Source organism: Rissa tridactyla, chromosome 6 (genome assembly GCF_028500815.1).
Source record: "Rissa tridactyla isolate bRisTri1 chromosome 6, bRisTri1.patW.cur.20221130, whole genome shotgun sequence".
NCBI classification, from domain to species: Eukaryota; Metazoa; Chordata; class Aves; order Charadriiformes; family Laridae; genus Rissa; species Rissa tridactyla.
In genome coordinates, this window is record NC_071471.1 from 19509294 (window position 1) to 19524968 (window position 15675).

The window sequence follows — 15675 nt, forward strand, 5'->3', positions numbered from 1 at the left end:
TGAGACATCTGCATTAGCAAAACCACAGATTAGTGAGATGTGGCTGAAAGCATGAGTAGTCCTTTCAGCTGTAACTTTCTGTCATTGAAACTTCACAACATTAGTAAGACATTTGAAGACAAGAAGTGGCGTTACAGATGTGTTATATTAGCTTTTGGTCGCAGTCCAGTGAGAATGATGTATATAGCCTGGTCCTTGGAGATATTTGTTCTGTATCACAAAACTATGAAATCTGACCAAATTCCATGCAGCCGACAGCCTCGTTCCTGTAGAGGTAGCCTGTAGTCTGTCACAGGGACACGGACATTGGAGATCCAGACTGACACCAATTAGCACTTCTTGTCAGGATATGTATGTACTCTATGCCTGCGTGACTCCGGTAGCAGTAGTATTACTTAATTGAGCCTGACACTCTTCTACCAAGAGGGGCAAAACCCAATTTTTTTAGGACAGTAACTTACTGATGCCAAATTCAGAAACATTTATTTTTGTCTTAGACAGTGACCTTTGAGAACAATTTGTCTTTTAAAATTATATAACTCGCTTCCCTTTTGTAACCACTCTTGGATATTTTTGTTGTTTTTTTCCAGACTGGAACAAACGGATTGAATACAAGCCTGGTTCTGGCAGCATACCTTTGTTTCCCAGCATTCATCTAGAAACGTGTGATGGGCCAGTTTCCTCCATACATACCACTATTGAATTACAGACCAATTACATCGGAAAGGGCTGTGATCGTGAAACATACTCAGAAAAATCTCTGCAGAAATTATGTGGTATGGATATGGCTTTCAGTTGATATAATAATTTTCCAGATAAAGCACCAGTTCCTGTGAGCTGTAAGCAAGCAATATGTGGATTTAGCGCAGACGGTTCATTTTGGATTGTAGCAATGAAAATGAAGGGGGTGGTGGTATTTGACTGGTGCTCCATTCTTCTTTTCCATCAGTTTTCACTGTTTTTCATACCTTCTCCCTGCTTTGATTTTTTTTCTCTCCTGCTCCTCTTCCCTTCTCTGTTTTCTCTCTTTCCTCATTCCGCATCTTTCTTCCCTCTGCTACCAATACTGATGTGACAGCGCAGTGAGATTTCAGCTATGGATTTGCTGTCATAGGAAGACCATAGGATTTGATGAGAATTGAACCTCCATCTTGTGTTTCAGACTTCCTGACTCAGCTTTTTGTTCTGCTGCTAAGTACTGGGCCAGAGTAAAAAACAAAAATTAAAGGAACATTTGGGGCAATCATTTGAGCAAAAATATTTAAGAAACATGAATTTCAGAAAAGAGTTATCCTGGTGAAGAAAGGTTTCCTAATTATTTTCTTCCCTTTTTCTGCTTTTTGCTAACTTGGTCAAAAAGATACAAATTAATTTCGAAAGGTAGATTAAATACTTGAGGACACTGCTGTATTTTCGTGACTGTAAGATTATGTGCATGGTAAAGCAGTGGCCACACATTAAGCCATTTATCTTTTGCCTTTTGAGATCTGCTGTCTCTCCTCCTCCTCTAAAATCCTGTCTTCTTAGGGTCCTCACCTGATGCCCTGGTGGTGTGGAACATTGATTCTCATCTTCTCCAAAATGTCTCTTTACCTGGCTCCTGTCCGAGCTACAGTAGCAAGTGTGCAATTTTTTTTCCATTTAAAATGTATGGGTTTTGGTTTGTGGTGCTCTGCTGTATGGCTTACATTTACTTTGATAACCGCACAATAGTGTTGCAGATATATTAAGATCAATACACTAACCTTTAAGAAATAATTTTGTAAATGAAAATTTTCAGCCAGTGCTACTAAATTATTAAAAATGGAGCGCCAATTCCCAGGGAAAAATAGTTTACAGTTACGTTTACCAGTTACCTATGGAGACTGGGAAAGTGCGGTAAAGGTGAGTAGGAGTAGTAGCATTCTCATAAAATCTGAATGTTTTCAACTTGAAAATTCCTTAGTTAAGATTAGGGAAACAATCATAATTTTAATCCTGCGTCTTTATCCAACTGACTGGGGTCCTGGAAGAGCAGGAGAAAACCCATCTGCCAACAGTATGCATCTTCATCAATGTGTTAATGACGTTAAAACCGAGAGTTTGATCAAGGCTATGTGGCATATCAGGGACTTGATTTTGTAAAATACTAGCATTTTAATAAAAATAAATATGTTGCAGCTAAAGTCAAGTACTTTTGCCTCCTCTAAGAACCTGTATTGACAGCAAAAAGAGCATTGCTTTATGCTTGTTACAGACCTGAACTGCAAATGGCACAATCATTCAGAGCAGATCACTACGTACAAGATCTAAACCACCAAATGATTACATTGGCATAAAACACTAATAGCAACTATTTCCAACATTATTATCATTTTAAGTGTAGGATCGAAAGTAGGTACCTTCTGCTGGTGTAAAATTCCTCAGTTGAGGAATATCGTGCACAGTCTAAGTGGTTCAGTGTGGCTTGACTACCTTACCTGCTGACACCTAAGCGGTAGAGAATTTCAAGTCTTTCTCTTTTTCTCCTGAATAAACTAGATATTTCCCAATCCGAGTCCAATCTTAATTCATTGTCTGCACCGTGCGTAGGCCTAAGCTGGTGAAAAGCAGAATGATCAAAAGCATTTCAGCGGGTCTGTCAATGCCATTGTAGTAGCTGCAGGCAGCCTTTGAGCAGGTGGACACAGGTACTGTCTAACATTACTGCTGAACTTCCAGTTTTTACTGAGCACATCTGTGAAGGAACAGAATGTAAAGCACTTGAGAAAACAGATAAAATGTAAAAAGTATATGTAAATGGGAGGGAAAATTCTCACTGATGAAAGAATATTTTTTTTATGCAAGGTTTCCATATCTTCATAGAGAAGAACAGGTAGGGTAGAAACTTACAATAGGACTTGGATAAAAAGGTTGTAAATGAAAATGAACTTTACATCAGAACTGCGTTTGTACTAGCTTACACTTTGGTATTTAGTATTTATTACCATCCTTAATGTAGAGAGAACTCTTATGAAGGAAGGTTAAATTATTTCTGGAAATCAGGTTTTTTCCCAGAAATGACTTTATTGTATCTAATGGTTGCATGAATAAATTCTTTGAAAAGGAAGAAAACCCTGAATTTTTTTCTACCAGTAAAGCACTGTGCGATTGCAGAATGCAGAACTGAGCGATCACAGGCAAATACTCATCTGTACCATATAAAATGCAGGGTTCTTTCTTTGTAATTAAGGACTCAATTTATAAATCCTGTGCTCATTTCTTCATTTCTCTGTTGGAAATCTAAAGAATTCAGATGCTAAGGACAGTGCATTAAAATTCATTTTTTATATGACTGATGGCTTAAGTCTGCCTTTCAATAACCCAGTGATTTGTACTCACTTTGACAGTCAAGGTGGGCAGTTTAAATGATTAAATTACGCTTGAGTCGTTTTAAAGTCAAGGAGTTATTAGTGTTGTGCCTCAAAGCATTTTAGTAAGCATTTTTTCACCTTGTCATCCGACAATAATAAAAAATAAAGAATGTATAAAAGATGCAATTTGGACTGCAAAAACATATCCAGAATAAATCTCACTTAAAAATGTAATCAATTTAAGGGGCCTAGAATATGGTGGAAATATGACTATGGTGCTGTCTTCTTTCCCCCTAAACACAGATAAAATAGAAAATAATGGGATTGCTAATTCTCACATATGGCAGACAGGAAACCGAAATATGGAAACACTGAGTATCAGATTCAAGGCCATGCTCCAGCAGGGTAGATCCCGCCCTCTCTCCTTTATCCTGGGTTGCATAGCTTTTCAGGCGTTGATCAAAGTTGTTGATCTGATTGAAAAGTTAACAATTTGGGCTTGGTTTTATTTGAATGGATAGCTTCCAGCTAAGCCAACAGGCTGGTCCAATCCAGCCAGCAGCGTCAGCACGTGCTTAACCTGGCACAGAGTTTGCAGTGCAAACATGAGGGGTGGGGACAGGAGGTGGGGACAACTCTGTAAATCGCTTGTGAAAACAAGGAGTTTACTATGCAAGGGATACCTCGGGGGTCTCAGTCCAAAACTGTGCTTAATGCAGTGGCTCCTGCATTATTAGAAGAAAAGCTCATCAGCCCCTACGTTTTGGAAGGGCGCTGGATGCAGTAGCATGGTAAGGATCTTCTGGGAACACCTCCAGATACATCCTTTTTGTATTGCTCCAGGTCTGTGTATGTACGGGGCTGAGCAGCTTGGGATGCTGGTTGGATTTATTAGGATCAAAACGGTATGATTTCTTCCAGCTATATCTCCCAAGCACATAATCCAATAGTTGTTCTCAGGGCAGGATTAACACAGGCTAACAGGATGAGGCTCCAAATAACCCATAAATCTCCATAAAAAGATTGTCAGATAAAATAGAACCTGTCAAGTTTGGTACTGATTACCCAAATGCTCTTACACGACCCTGACCTTAAGTTGGGAAAATAAGGTAGTTTACTTAAGCACCTTGCTGCATCAGGTTGAACAAGCAACGTGAGAGACTTTCATTTTGGAGTTTTCCCACAGATTCATTCTAGTGGAAAAAATAGATGTTTCCAAATTTTTATGGCCGCAGTAGATAGAGTGAGTGAGGGATGAGGCATCTCCTTTGAGCCCATTATTTACCTAATATGAGCATGTCCCCATTTAAAAGTATATTTCCTTTGATATACGCCACGGTGCAAGCAATTTCTGTTCCTTCTGTAAGTTTAAAAAATGACCATAAAAATTAGCACAAAAGGAAACTGATTGAGAAAATTATGGCTCTACTTGTGCCCTGTGCCAGTAATTTTATTTTTCAGTGCCTTGAATTAAAAAAAAAATAAAAAAATAGAAAGTTAATCACAAATTGTGCCGTCTGGACAAATTGAGTTTGATGTATTCCTGTTGATAACATCTGTGTATTAAGCAATGCAGTGTGGTGTATTACCCAGAACTAAAATTGATAAAATAAATACACTTTGGTTTCAAGTTCTAAACCCATAGGTGTTAGGTTTGATATTCCTGTCACTTCAGAATAACCTCATTTTACAGTAAGAAATGTTGGAGAATTATCTAAGAAAATCAGTTACTGAATTATATGAATGTTTTCATATCATTACTATAATATTTTCAAAAATCCGTAGGATACAATTCCACACGTTCTTGGCTTAAAATTCTATGCTCCTGCAGAGAGTTGGGATCTTTTTTCTCTCCTTGGATGTTGAAGGAGGCTGGGATATCTTACTAGTTTGGGATGTTTTATTCAGTTATGGTTTAGTCACCATATTCTTCCTTGACAAAGCATCAACAAGAATACAAAGATTGTTTGTGCTTTTTACTCTGGCAAGCATGCTTTCTGCTAACTGCTGTCTTTCACCAGCTAAGTAGAAGCTTTGGGTAGCTCATTACATGTTTTTAAAAGTGTCTGACAGTTGTTAAGCTGTAAGGAAACACAGAGCTGTTAAAGAATTGTGCTATTTTATCAGATCTTGGCACCCACAGTGTTTTCCATTTCTGGGGTTTATTTTGGGGTTTTGTTGGTTTTTATTTTTTTTCCAATTAATCCTGACAAACAAATGCTGTGTAGCTGGAAACCACTTTGCTAATGATTTGCTTTGGGGTTGGGAAGGTGGCTGATCTGCATTATGAGTAACACTTAAGTCTTAGATCTATCATTAGACAAGAACATATGGAGTTACAACCATCGTGTATCTGCCAGAAGATGACATTAAAGTGATTTTATCTGTTTTATGGTGAATATTCTGTACGTATTGACATGCATCCCAACATTATTGTGAATATCCATGACTATCTACTGGATATTAGGAGGCTTGTCCTACATTCATCCCCACTGTACTGTATTTTGCAACACATCATCCCCACATACCATAATCTCCATGCTGTCAGGGAGGGAAGATGTAAAGCTTCCCAGCTGGATGTAGAGAATTTGGATTTAGTCTTAGCAGTTTTAGTCAGAGCAGTTCTTGAAATAACTGAAGAAATGTCATTAATGAATTTTAGAAAATAATGAGAAGTTTTAAGAATTATAATTTTAAGGTATTTTCATAGTTTTCTGTGCAATATATTTAATCTAGAGAACTCTTACTGGCTTACTTATTGGTCGGTATTATATAATGTGCATGTCATTTCACAGTGAAGCTAGTAGGACAATTTGGGCAGTAAAAATAATCAGACCCCTGGCCTATACTAAATTAATCTTCACAGCTTTTTTATTAGTCTCTTATCTTGTAATTCATTATATATCATTTGCAGGAGCTTCCTCAGGTGCCATTGACCTGTTACCATCTCCCAGTGCAACAACTAACTGGACAGCTGGGCTTCTCATGGATAACAATGACATGATTTTCAAATTTGATGGAAAGCAAGGAGCCAAAATCCCAGATGGAATAGTCCCAAAGAATTTAACTGATCAATTCACCATCACTCTGTGGATGAAACATGGACCTAGTCCAGGATTAAGAGCTGAGAAAGAGACTATTCTCTGCAACTCTGACAAGACAGGTGAGTCTGTGTATTGAAAAAATGTTCGGCAAAGGGCATAACAAAGTTAGTGGAGTGTTACCGTCTCTCCACAGTTAATTTGGTCTGGAAAAAAAGTTACTAAACTGGGATGGTGCCATTCCAAGCATTGCTGACTTGATAGTTTATTGAGGGGACTGGTGTCTACCTAAGCAACAAGCACTGGTTCTCGTCTTGGATAATCTCTGTGAACACATTTGTAGGATTTCATAGGAATTGGCTGATAAAATAATTAAATTATGTTTAATTTTTTTATTATTTAGATTGAGAAAAACAGTTCTAACTCTTCATTGAAACTAGTTAAATTAAATATTGATTTGGATTTTATTTATTAGTTTGGACATCACGCTTTCATAAACAAGACTAATACAGTGTAATTCAGGAAGATGCTTACCATGCATAGCTTCTCTGAGAAACGTAATGATCCATGGTATTGAGAAAAGTCAGTTCTTTTGGAATTTTTTATTTGGATGGATTTTGTCTTTTAGGTGTATATTGCTTTCAAACACATTCACCTAAACAGAAGTGTTGATGATAATTCAGATCACTGATCTTATTGATTTCAGAGATGAACCGACATCACTATGCGCTGTACGTGCACAACTGCCGATTAGTATTTCTGTTGCGCAAAGACTTTGACCAGGCTGACACCTTTCGTCCTGCGGAGTTCCACTGGAAACTGGATCAGGTACCTGTGGTTTTCTCTTATCTGTAACCCATCCTTGTCTTCATCCCCTTTGGAAATCATAGAAAACAACCCAAATCCTAGCGTAACTGCTTTGTGAAATCAGAAGTCTTTTGCAATTATGTTGCAACTTGTAACTGTTATGACTCTAATTGGGATCCACATAAAAAGGGATGGATGAGCTAACTTGCTTGAGTCATTTAATACAGTAGGGTGGGTTTTTTTTAATTGAGTCATTTTAAACAGTAAGTAGAGGCTTATATCCTTTGGCAATGGATAGAGACATGACATTTTATATAGTTCCCTAGCAGTTTTCCATTTATCATTGAAAAAAAATCTACTGTATCAGCACAATGGAAGTGATGGAAACCTGTTCAAGAAAGAGTACGCTGACACACAGAAAGGCATTTGTAATATATTGTGAATCTAATCTGTAGACTTTTACTTTCATCTGCTGTGCTGTATGTAATTTCTCCTTATTATGAAGAGTGTATCGCAAGGAAATTATTAAAGAGATAAGAGTTGCCTTTCATAGATTTATTAATTCTAAGCAGGATAAGGATCATTTGGATGAAAGAAGACAGACTTCAGCAAAGTAGCATTTTCTCAAAGCAAGTTTCTTCATGTCTTTGAATCCAAACTATGATATTGAAGAAGATGTAGATAAAGGAATGGTTACTTTCCTAATTCATCTTCGAAATGCATATAAAAAGATGATCTTTGTTGTGATTATCAGATGGATGTATAAGAAACCACGTGACGATCATAGCACTTGCTTTTCATTTCCAATAACCAGTTTGGAACCAGTTTCTGCTGTACTTGATATGAAATCTTACAATGTCTAGAAAGGGGTAAATTTACATTAAGTCACATTGAAGATCACAAGTCATGAGTAACTGATGTTACCTCGGATAATGCTGTTCTGAGTGCTGAAGGTGGATTTGTATTTCTAAACTGTATACTAAGCATCTAAATTAATGGTAATACAAAGTTTATGTAAAGTATTTTGACTTTGAAAGTTGAATGCAATCAACTTTTCTTCAATATCTTTACAATGAGAAAAGATTGATGTCCTCTCAATAAATTAAATTTGTGTGTAACTCTTGTAACTTAGACGTGACAAAATACTGGAAAAAAGGTACTGTCAAAGATAATTTTCCATTGACGGGACATATTTGATTGTGTGAAAGAACTTTTTCATCTCTGTTGCCATCTACAATTACTTTAGGCTTGCTCTACTTTCTCCACATCACTTCCATACTTTTAAAAAAGTAGACTGGATAAATGGCATAAACTGGAAAGTACAGGAATGCTAACATCTTTCCGATCTTTTTTTTCTTTCGTATATCATAAAAAAGACGGTGTATCCTGAACTATTGCTTTTTGTATCAAGGAAATTTTTGCGTGTGATTAGCCTTGCACTGGAATTTGATTAGCTTCCATGTTATTGATGAGCAACATTATACTCTTTATATTTCTATTTTGACAGTATTTTTTCCTTGCAGAAAGTGCTGCTCATCTCAGAAATCTACTTCTGGATGGTCTATTGATTTGTGAAATCTGAATGAATTTGAGGGTGCATTGTTTTTAAACAACTGCTAAGAATATGTGTATCTAACTCGTTAAGTACAACTGATATTTTTTTCTTTAGCAAGGGATAAAGAATACCTTGGGCACGTCTACAGATTTTGTTTGAAATTAAGAAAGCTAGGGGAGTTGCACCAGCAAACAACTTCTCACATCTTCAGCTAACTTTTAAGTAGAATCACAAATATCTGGTGACAGGAACTCATTATACGTGATGTAAACCCTAGAGGAACCCAAAGATTCCAACTAGGGATGTCTGAATAAGTCCTTCGAGATATTTTCAGATTCAATCGATTGTACTTTGAGTTATGTTTCTGGAGAGAAGTTATTTTGTTGAAGCCATCTCAGCAAGGGCATATACTAAAGGCAGTCCAAAGTAGTGCTTGACACATTAACTCTTTTAATTTCTACTGTTGAACTATATGTTCCATTGTCTGCCAGTAATCATTTGTGTAATGTAAAATAAGCTCCCAAATTGTAGCACTACAGAAAAGTTGAGCTGCAACTCGGGACTGAAGGGACCACCTTCCTAACTGCTCTTGAAAATCCTACATCATGGAAACTAGGGATAGAAAAGATTTTTTAGGTCACATCATTAATTTCCTTTCATTTGGCTACTGTCAGTTGATTTCCACAGTATATTTTCAGCTGCTCTTTCTAGCTGAAAAAGAAGGTAAGATTAAAGTATAAATAAAGTTTGCTATGGGTTGTGTGACCAGATTTCCATGATTATTGATTTATATTGTCTTGGTGATACCGTTGTAAGTTTTGTCATGAAGGGACCTGGTAAAGATTGCTTCTTTACCGCTTCTTCAATGCTCTTACCTGGCCTATATAGTAGAGTAAATTAAAAGAAGCTGAAAATAAAATATATGTGAATAGTAGGCTGGTAAGGAACTTGCGTGGTTTTGAAGACAAGGCAGTCAGTAACTTTCATTTTGAAGCAGTAAAATTATGCCAGCTTCCGTCTACCTAGAATGGTCTACCTTAGAAAGCACAGGATATTTTAAAACTACATCAAAAGCAAGTTAGCATCCCACTACAAACTCCTCTGGATCTCAATATGAAAAGAAGCTAGGGTTGGATTTTCAAATGTAGATTAAGTTCTCTAGGCACTTCTGAAAATCCTAGCAGGTGATTATTTGCATATTTAGATACTGAAATACCTCTGGAAATCTAACCCTCAGAACCATTCATTCTGTAATGACATAGCCTCGCGTTCCTTGTTTTTTTAAGAAAAGTATGGGTATTAAGTTGTATCTGTTGTGCAGTTTCTGTCTGCACTGCACTGTGACATGGGAGGCTGTAGATGGCATTGCATATGTGACTCTGGAAGACAGTTCAAAGGTTGGCACAGCCATAGTAGAGTAAAATGTGGCAGAGTACTTTATTGCTGAGCTCGCTTTATGATTGCGACATCCGTAGCTTGTTTTAGCTGAGAGGAATCCAGTGACCTTGTAATAGGGTGAAGCATAAACTAGTGAAATCATTTATCATTCTTACTGCAGAGTAGTAAAATTTATTATACCAGCTGCTTTGGGCTCTACCTAGTCCACAAGACTATTCATTCTTTCTGGGCACTGACCAAGAATGTGAGCTTACTGTCATTCCAAATTTAATTTAATTCTTTAGATTTTGTTTCAGTGGCGATTGGGTGTAGCACATATCTTAGTTGCAGACTATTCTTGGCTGAATACAAGGAGTCACATAAGAATTTATATAGCTACTCCTGTGCAGTGCATCTGAAGCCTTGCGATACGATGCAGCCATCATAACTGTCACGCTGAGCAAGTGTTGGAAACCTCCATATAGCAGAGGCTGCCAAATTAGCTCTGGCTAATTGTGCCTTTAAGTTAGTTGGTAGACCTAAGGATTTATTTTCAGTGTGGTTTTCAGTGTATTTAGTCCTATTTGTTACATTAAAATCAATGGACTTTGCTAAACTAATTTTTTTGCTTACTGTGCTAAGGACGCATGACCTGAGAGTGCCATAACCCTGAGCATATGTGCCTTTAGTACAGAACTGCTAACACGTGAGATGAGTATGTCTGCAAAAAGTGCTAATAATCAGAGGTAACAGACTTAAAACTGATGGTATCCTTGTTACTTATAAGAAAAACAGGAAAAAAAAAAAATTTATATAGTTTGGGTTTTTCCCCCACTTTCATCCTTTTGGAAATTAACCATCTTAGTTGTGAGAGAATACATTAGTAGTAATCTGGAAGAAAAGGTATGGAAAGAACTATGTTAAAATAAGTGTCAGGTCTCTAATGCATGCTGGGTAATAAAAACTGCATAGTTTTCCCAAAGAACTGCAATAGATGCCTGATTAGAGGTAGTTTGTTCCTTTTACTTATTCCTATTTCCTTGGAAGCACAGGTGTTTCCTTTGTTTCAGAATCATGACCTTTTTTCTGAGTTTCCCATGCACAAGTTGAAATTGAGTATCATGATGCATTTGTCAACTTTTTTATCATTTATTTTCTCATAATTAACTATAAGACACGCTTTAAACCTGTGTACCTATTACAAAAAGTTTTGTCACTCTTTTGCCAGTAAAAGGCACCTAAATCATCATCTAATTGTCTCCAATGGGTAGGAACATAGATGTGGTTTTAAGTGAGTGATTTAGGCAGCCGAATATAAATTTGGGCCATCTAAAAATAACATACGAAATATAAAGATTGTTTCTTTGTTTTTTGTAGAAAGCTGTGATGATTTATGTTAAGGTTCCCTTCTTTTGGGATGCTTATATGCCTATATGCTCACCTTATGAACGTGTGACTGGTTTTAAGAAAATGATTTAAGAAAATGCTTCCTTTTGCACGCAGGGAATAACTGCATATGGGATGGGTGTGGTAGGGGCCTGAGCACAAAAGTCCCCTTGGAGATTTGGGAGTTGGTGAACTTCTTGACTTACATCTCTGATCACATTTCCCTTCAGCTGCTGGTGCTGTGTCGAGCTTTGTCAAATTCCCTGATGCAAGTATACCAGCATCGCAAAAGAGATCGGTTTATAACGAGATTTATCTGTATTAGAAATGGAGTTCTCTCGAAATCAGTGGGAAGATGTTCATTGATTTTAAGAAGGGCAGGATTTCACCTGAGAGATGTTAAAAAAAAAAATAAAAATCAAGCCTTCCCACTTCTTTTCTTTCAATGCAAAGATATTTCCAAAAGCATTTCAGGGAGCTCTGTTAGCAACTCTGTTGCGAAGGTTTGAACTAGTGCCCATTTCCTTCATTGTCATCTGCAGGAAAAACCTCTTTTGATCCTGGAATTGCTGCTACAAGAAGTGACAATTCTTGTGTGTTCCCCATTTCTGGTTAATATAGTGAGAACTCTCTCCCTCGATTTCTGCCCATTTCTATAGCCCACACAGAACCAAATCAAAGTAATAGTTTGAATAATGAAGCAAGGCATTCAAGCCTTTGGTGACAGTGGAAAACAGAACATTAAGTAGGACAATGCAGAATGTATTTCACATTCTGTTCATCATGAATACTAAATTTCTCATACTAATATTGAGGATAGTCAATTCAAGAGGTATTTTTTCTTCCCCTAAATCAACAGAATAGGAACACCTTTTTGAGTGGGAGAAGGGATCTCAGCCAGGGATGAACTTTTTTTCATGTACTTGTTTTTATTCACAATGGGAAATTATTTTCTGTTTTATACCCATGTTATCATCCTGAAAATAGTCTTCTAGCCCAGAGGCAAAATTGGTATTGATCTCCTTAAAAAGCAGGGAATGCACTGCATGATCTGGAGTCATTCTAAGTCAGCAAAAAATAGATAAACATGCAGAAAGTTATTGTTTCTTTTCTAAGATGAGATAAATTGCTTTGAATAATCCAAAATAAGCCTGCGGTGCTTTTCATTGTGGAAAACCCTCAAACAATTACTTTCATAATAGAAACGAGAGAAAGAGGTTTAGATAAATCTGAATATGATGCATTCTATCTCTGTGTGCACACATAGATGATGAAGGATCAAGGCAAGGCCTCCATTTGCATTTAACCACTTCACTGACCACACACAATAGGGTCTTCTACCAGGAGAAGCAGTTTTCTCCACTCAAGCCCTTCATTCCCATTTATGTTTTAAAATAAGCTACTGTTGCAAGGACATGATAGAGGAGGAACTGACTTTTGAAGAAATGTGTGTTATAAGATAAGAGGGCAAAATGAAAGGGATTTGGTATCTGGCTGTTTTCTTACTTAAATCAGGTATTGCCATTAAAATACAGCATTTATGAGTGAAAGTTGTTCTTATACGCTGCATTTTTAGAAACTGGTCAGTTGTGTGCATCTAGTTTTGAGAAGACAGTCATTCACATTATGAAAGCCCTAGTGGCCTCCTTTTTGAGAGGCTCAGAGAGAAAGAAAATGAGTGAATATTTATGGAAAGTACATAGTATTCTCGGTCCTAGAGGGTTAAGGATACACGGAGGATGGATAGAATGACGCAAGCTTTCATCAGCTCTGTGTACTGAATTTCACCTCTAGATAAAAAATCTCAGGCTTGCCAGTCCCATACTTTCCAACATGGTGCCCTACTGACAGTTAATTTATTTTTTTTTTTATGATGGAATTTAGTTGTTAATTTTTACTTGAAGCTCAAAAGAGTTTCTTATGTTCTTAATCATTTATTTTACAAGTTGATGTGCAGACCTGGACTTCTCTATGCATGCATCTTTAATGAAACTACAGGAAGAAGTAAGTTAGGTGTTTTCCTACAGAGCCAGTAAGAGATAAATTATAATAGTATCGTGCTGGTCCTGCAAAAGAGATGAAATAATTCCAGGACTTAAGAAGTCTTTGCAGCATCCCTGGCACTCCAAGGGGCCTACATTGTAGCCCTGTCTGTTCTGACACATTTTATTTACTAGTTTCCATCTTTAAATGGTATTTTGATAATTTTTTATTCAACAGCTTGCTTCAAAACAGCTTTTGCTAGCACAAGGATGAGTCAGCAGTGCTGATAAATGCCAAAAATATTATTTGAGACTCCAACTGAAAGAAGCTTTTTTAATATATATTTTTAATGTAACTGCAATATCATTGCTAATAATAAAATCTTGACAAACAAATCACAGTGGCTGGCAAGAACTTGCTTTATGACAAATAAAAATTTCTTTGGGCCAGCTCTGAAGTATTGCCGAGAAATTGGCCCGGTTTTGTGCATTTCTGATTTCTCTAGTCCAGCCCAGTGTGAAATGCAGCGACTGCTCTGTGCTTCTGTAAAACTTCCATGACCCTTAAGGAGCAACTGAGCTGCCTGCAGAAAGTATTTTATAATTTATCTATTTGCATTTACTTGAAATTATTTGGACATGTTTCTGTGTATTTGTATTCTGCATTTTGCAGTTTTCTCATTTTTCTGACTGTGACAGTTTTATTATACTAGTATAGGATTTTCAAACCTGTTCGTGCTGGCCTGCTCTTCCCAAAGACTTAAGATGAGCTGGATCGACTCTTTTGAAAACGCTACCTGTTATGTGTTGTCTTTCAGCTCTTACTTACATGAGAAACTCTCACATATGTTTGACAAGTTACGCTTGTGTTTGTTAACTTGCCTTGTTTCTACGGTACTCTGGGGACTCAGAAATAAAAAGCCTAGATAAGAAATTCCTAATCAAGCTACGCACGTGAAGGTGAATAGTCACGGTTGTTTTCTTATTTATCAGCAATTTATATTTTACACTGTCCCTGATTTATCAGTTATGCCACCAGAGTTTGTATAAACATGCTCAAACTGTTTTGAAAATGTTGCTGAAGAGCAGCAAGATCTGTTCCTTGGGCAATTTCCTCGGGCCTCTATGTTGTTTATCTTTCAAGAAAAGCAGGCTGGCTTTGGAGCATTCAGGCGGTGTTTGAAGCATTTCACAAAGGTAGGACTGACATCTTTATCCTTCCAAATGCAGGTTAGGAGATAAATAGCGTGTGTTTTCAGTAAGTATGAATTCATTTATATATGTGCATGAGCTGTTTATTCCATTGTTTCTGGATGTCCGCAGTTCAGGAAGAAAGTACAGTGTTGTTTTTCCATTGATTTACTTTCCACATGTGGATAGTCTCTTGGCAATAGCAAAGCCTAGAAGTGCATATGTTTAAGCACATGATGAACAATTATGCAAAAATGCGTAACTGAGCAGGTTTCTAGTTATAAAGTTAAAAAATAAACACACAGTGCTGCCTGAGTGTAGTCATCAAGTGTTACTGAACAGACATGCTTGCTTGATGCAATTTAGCAACAAGAAAGGTGGATTATAATAGAATTATTTCATCGTGAACGAACTATGGATCTAATTTACTAAGACACATTGAAGTTACAGCATGACAGCACAGACATGCTGCAGCTACAGTACATAATCAGGGCTTTCAGGTTCTTTATCTGTCAGTATGATTAAGCAATTTCGTTATTTAAAGCTGTAATTAAGCCATCCATATTTTTGAAACCTATTGTGAAAATAAGTATTACACATTACGAGTTTCAAGGCTACAAAAGCAGCTCTCAGCTTGCGGGCAAATTAGTTTGCAAACTCTTATGCTTCACTTCAGTGTTGTCACAATGCAACAGTGAATATACATTATATGAAAAGGTTCTTATTGGAAAGCTGAATATCATATTTTCTAATGCAGTTATTTTCTCGCACTCAGTAAGACAAGAAAAAAAATACTTGTTGCAGGATTTCATAGAATCACAGAATGGTTCGGGTTGGAAGGGACCTTTAGAGATCACCTGGTACTAACCCCCCTGCCCTGGGCAGGGACACCTCCCACCAGACCATGTTACTCCAAGCCCCATGCAGCCTGACCTTGAACACCTCCAGGGATGGGGCAGCCACAGCTTCTCTGGGCAACCTGGGCCAGTGTCCCACCACCCTCA

At 37.2% G+C, this 15675-nt stretch overlaps 1 protein-coding gene across 2 annotated transcripts in view; it reads left to right on the forward strand.

The window, feature by feature from the left end:
* Nucleotides 1-15675, forward strand: part of CLSTN2 (calsyntenin 2) — a 393047-nt gene that overhangs the window by 314047 nt on the left and 63325 nt on the right. For both annotated transcript variants that reach the window (XM_054206959.1, XM_054206960.1), the window contains 3 exons: nucleotides 591-776; nucleotides 6247-6495; nucleotides 7080-7201. In XM_054206959.1, coding sequence (XP_054062934.1) covers nucleotides 591-776; nucleotides 6247-6495; nucleotides 7080-7201 — 557 coding nt within the window. The remainder of the gene's footprint in view (nucleotides 1-590; nucleotides 777-6246; nucleotides 6496-7079; nucleotides 7202-15675) is intronic.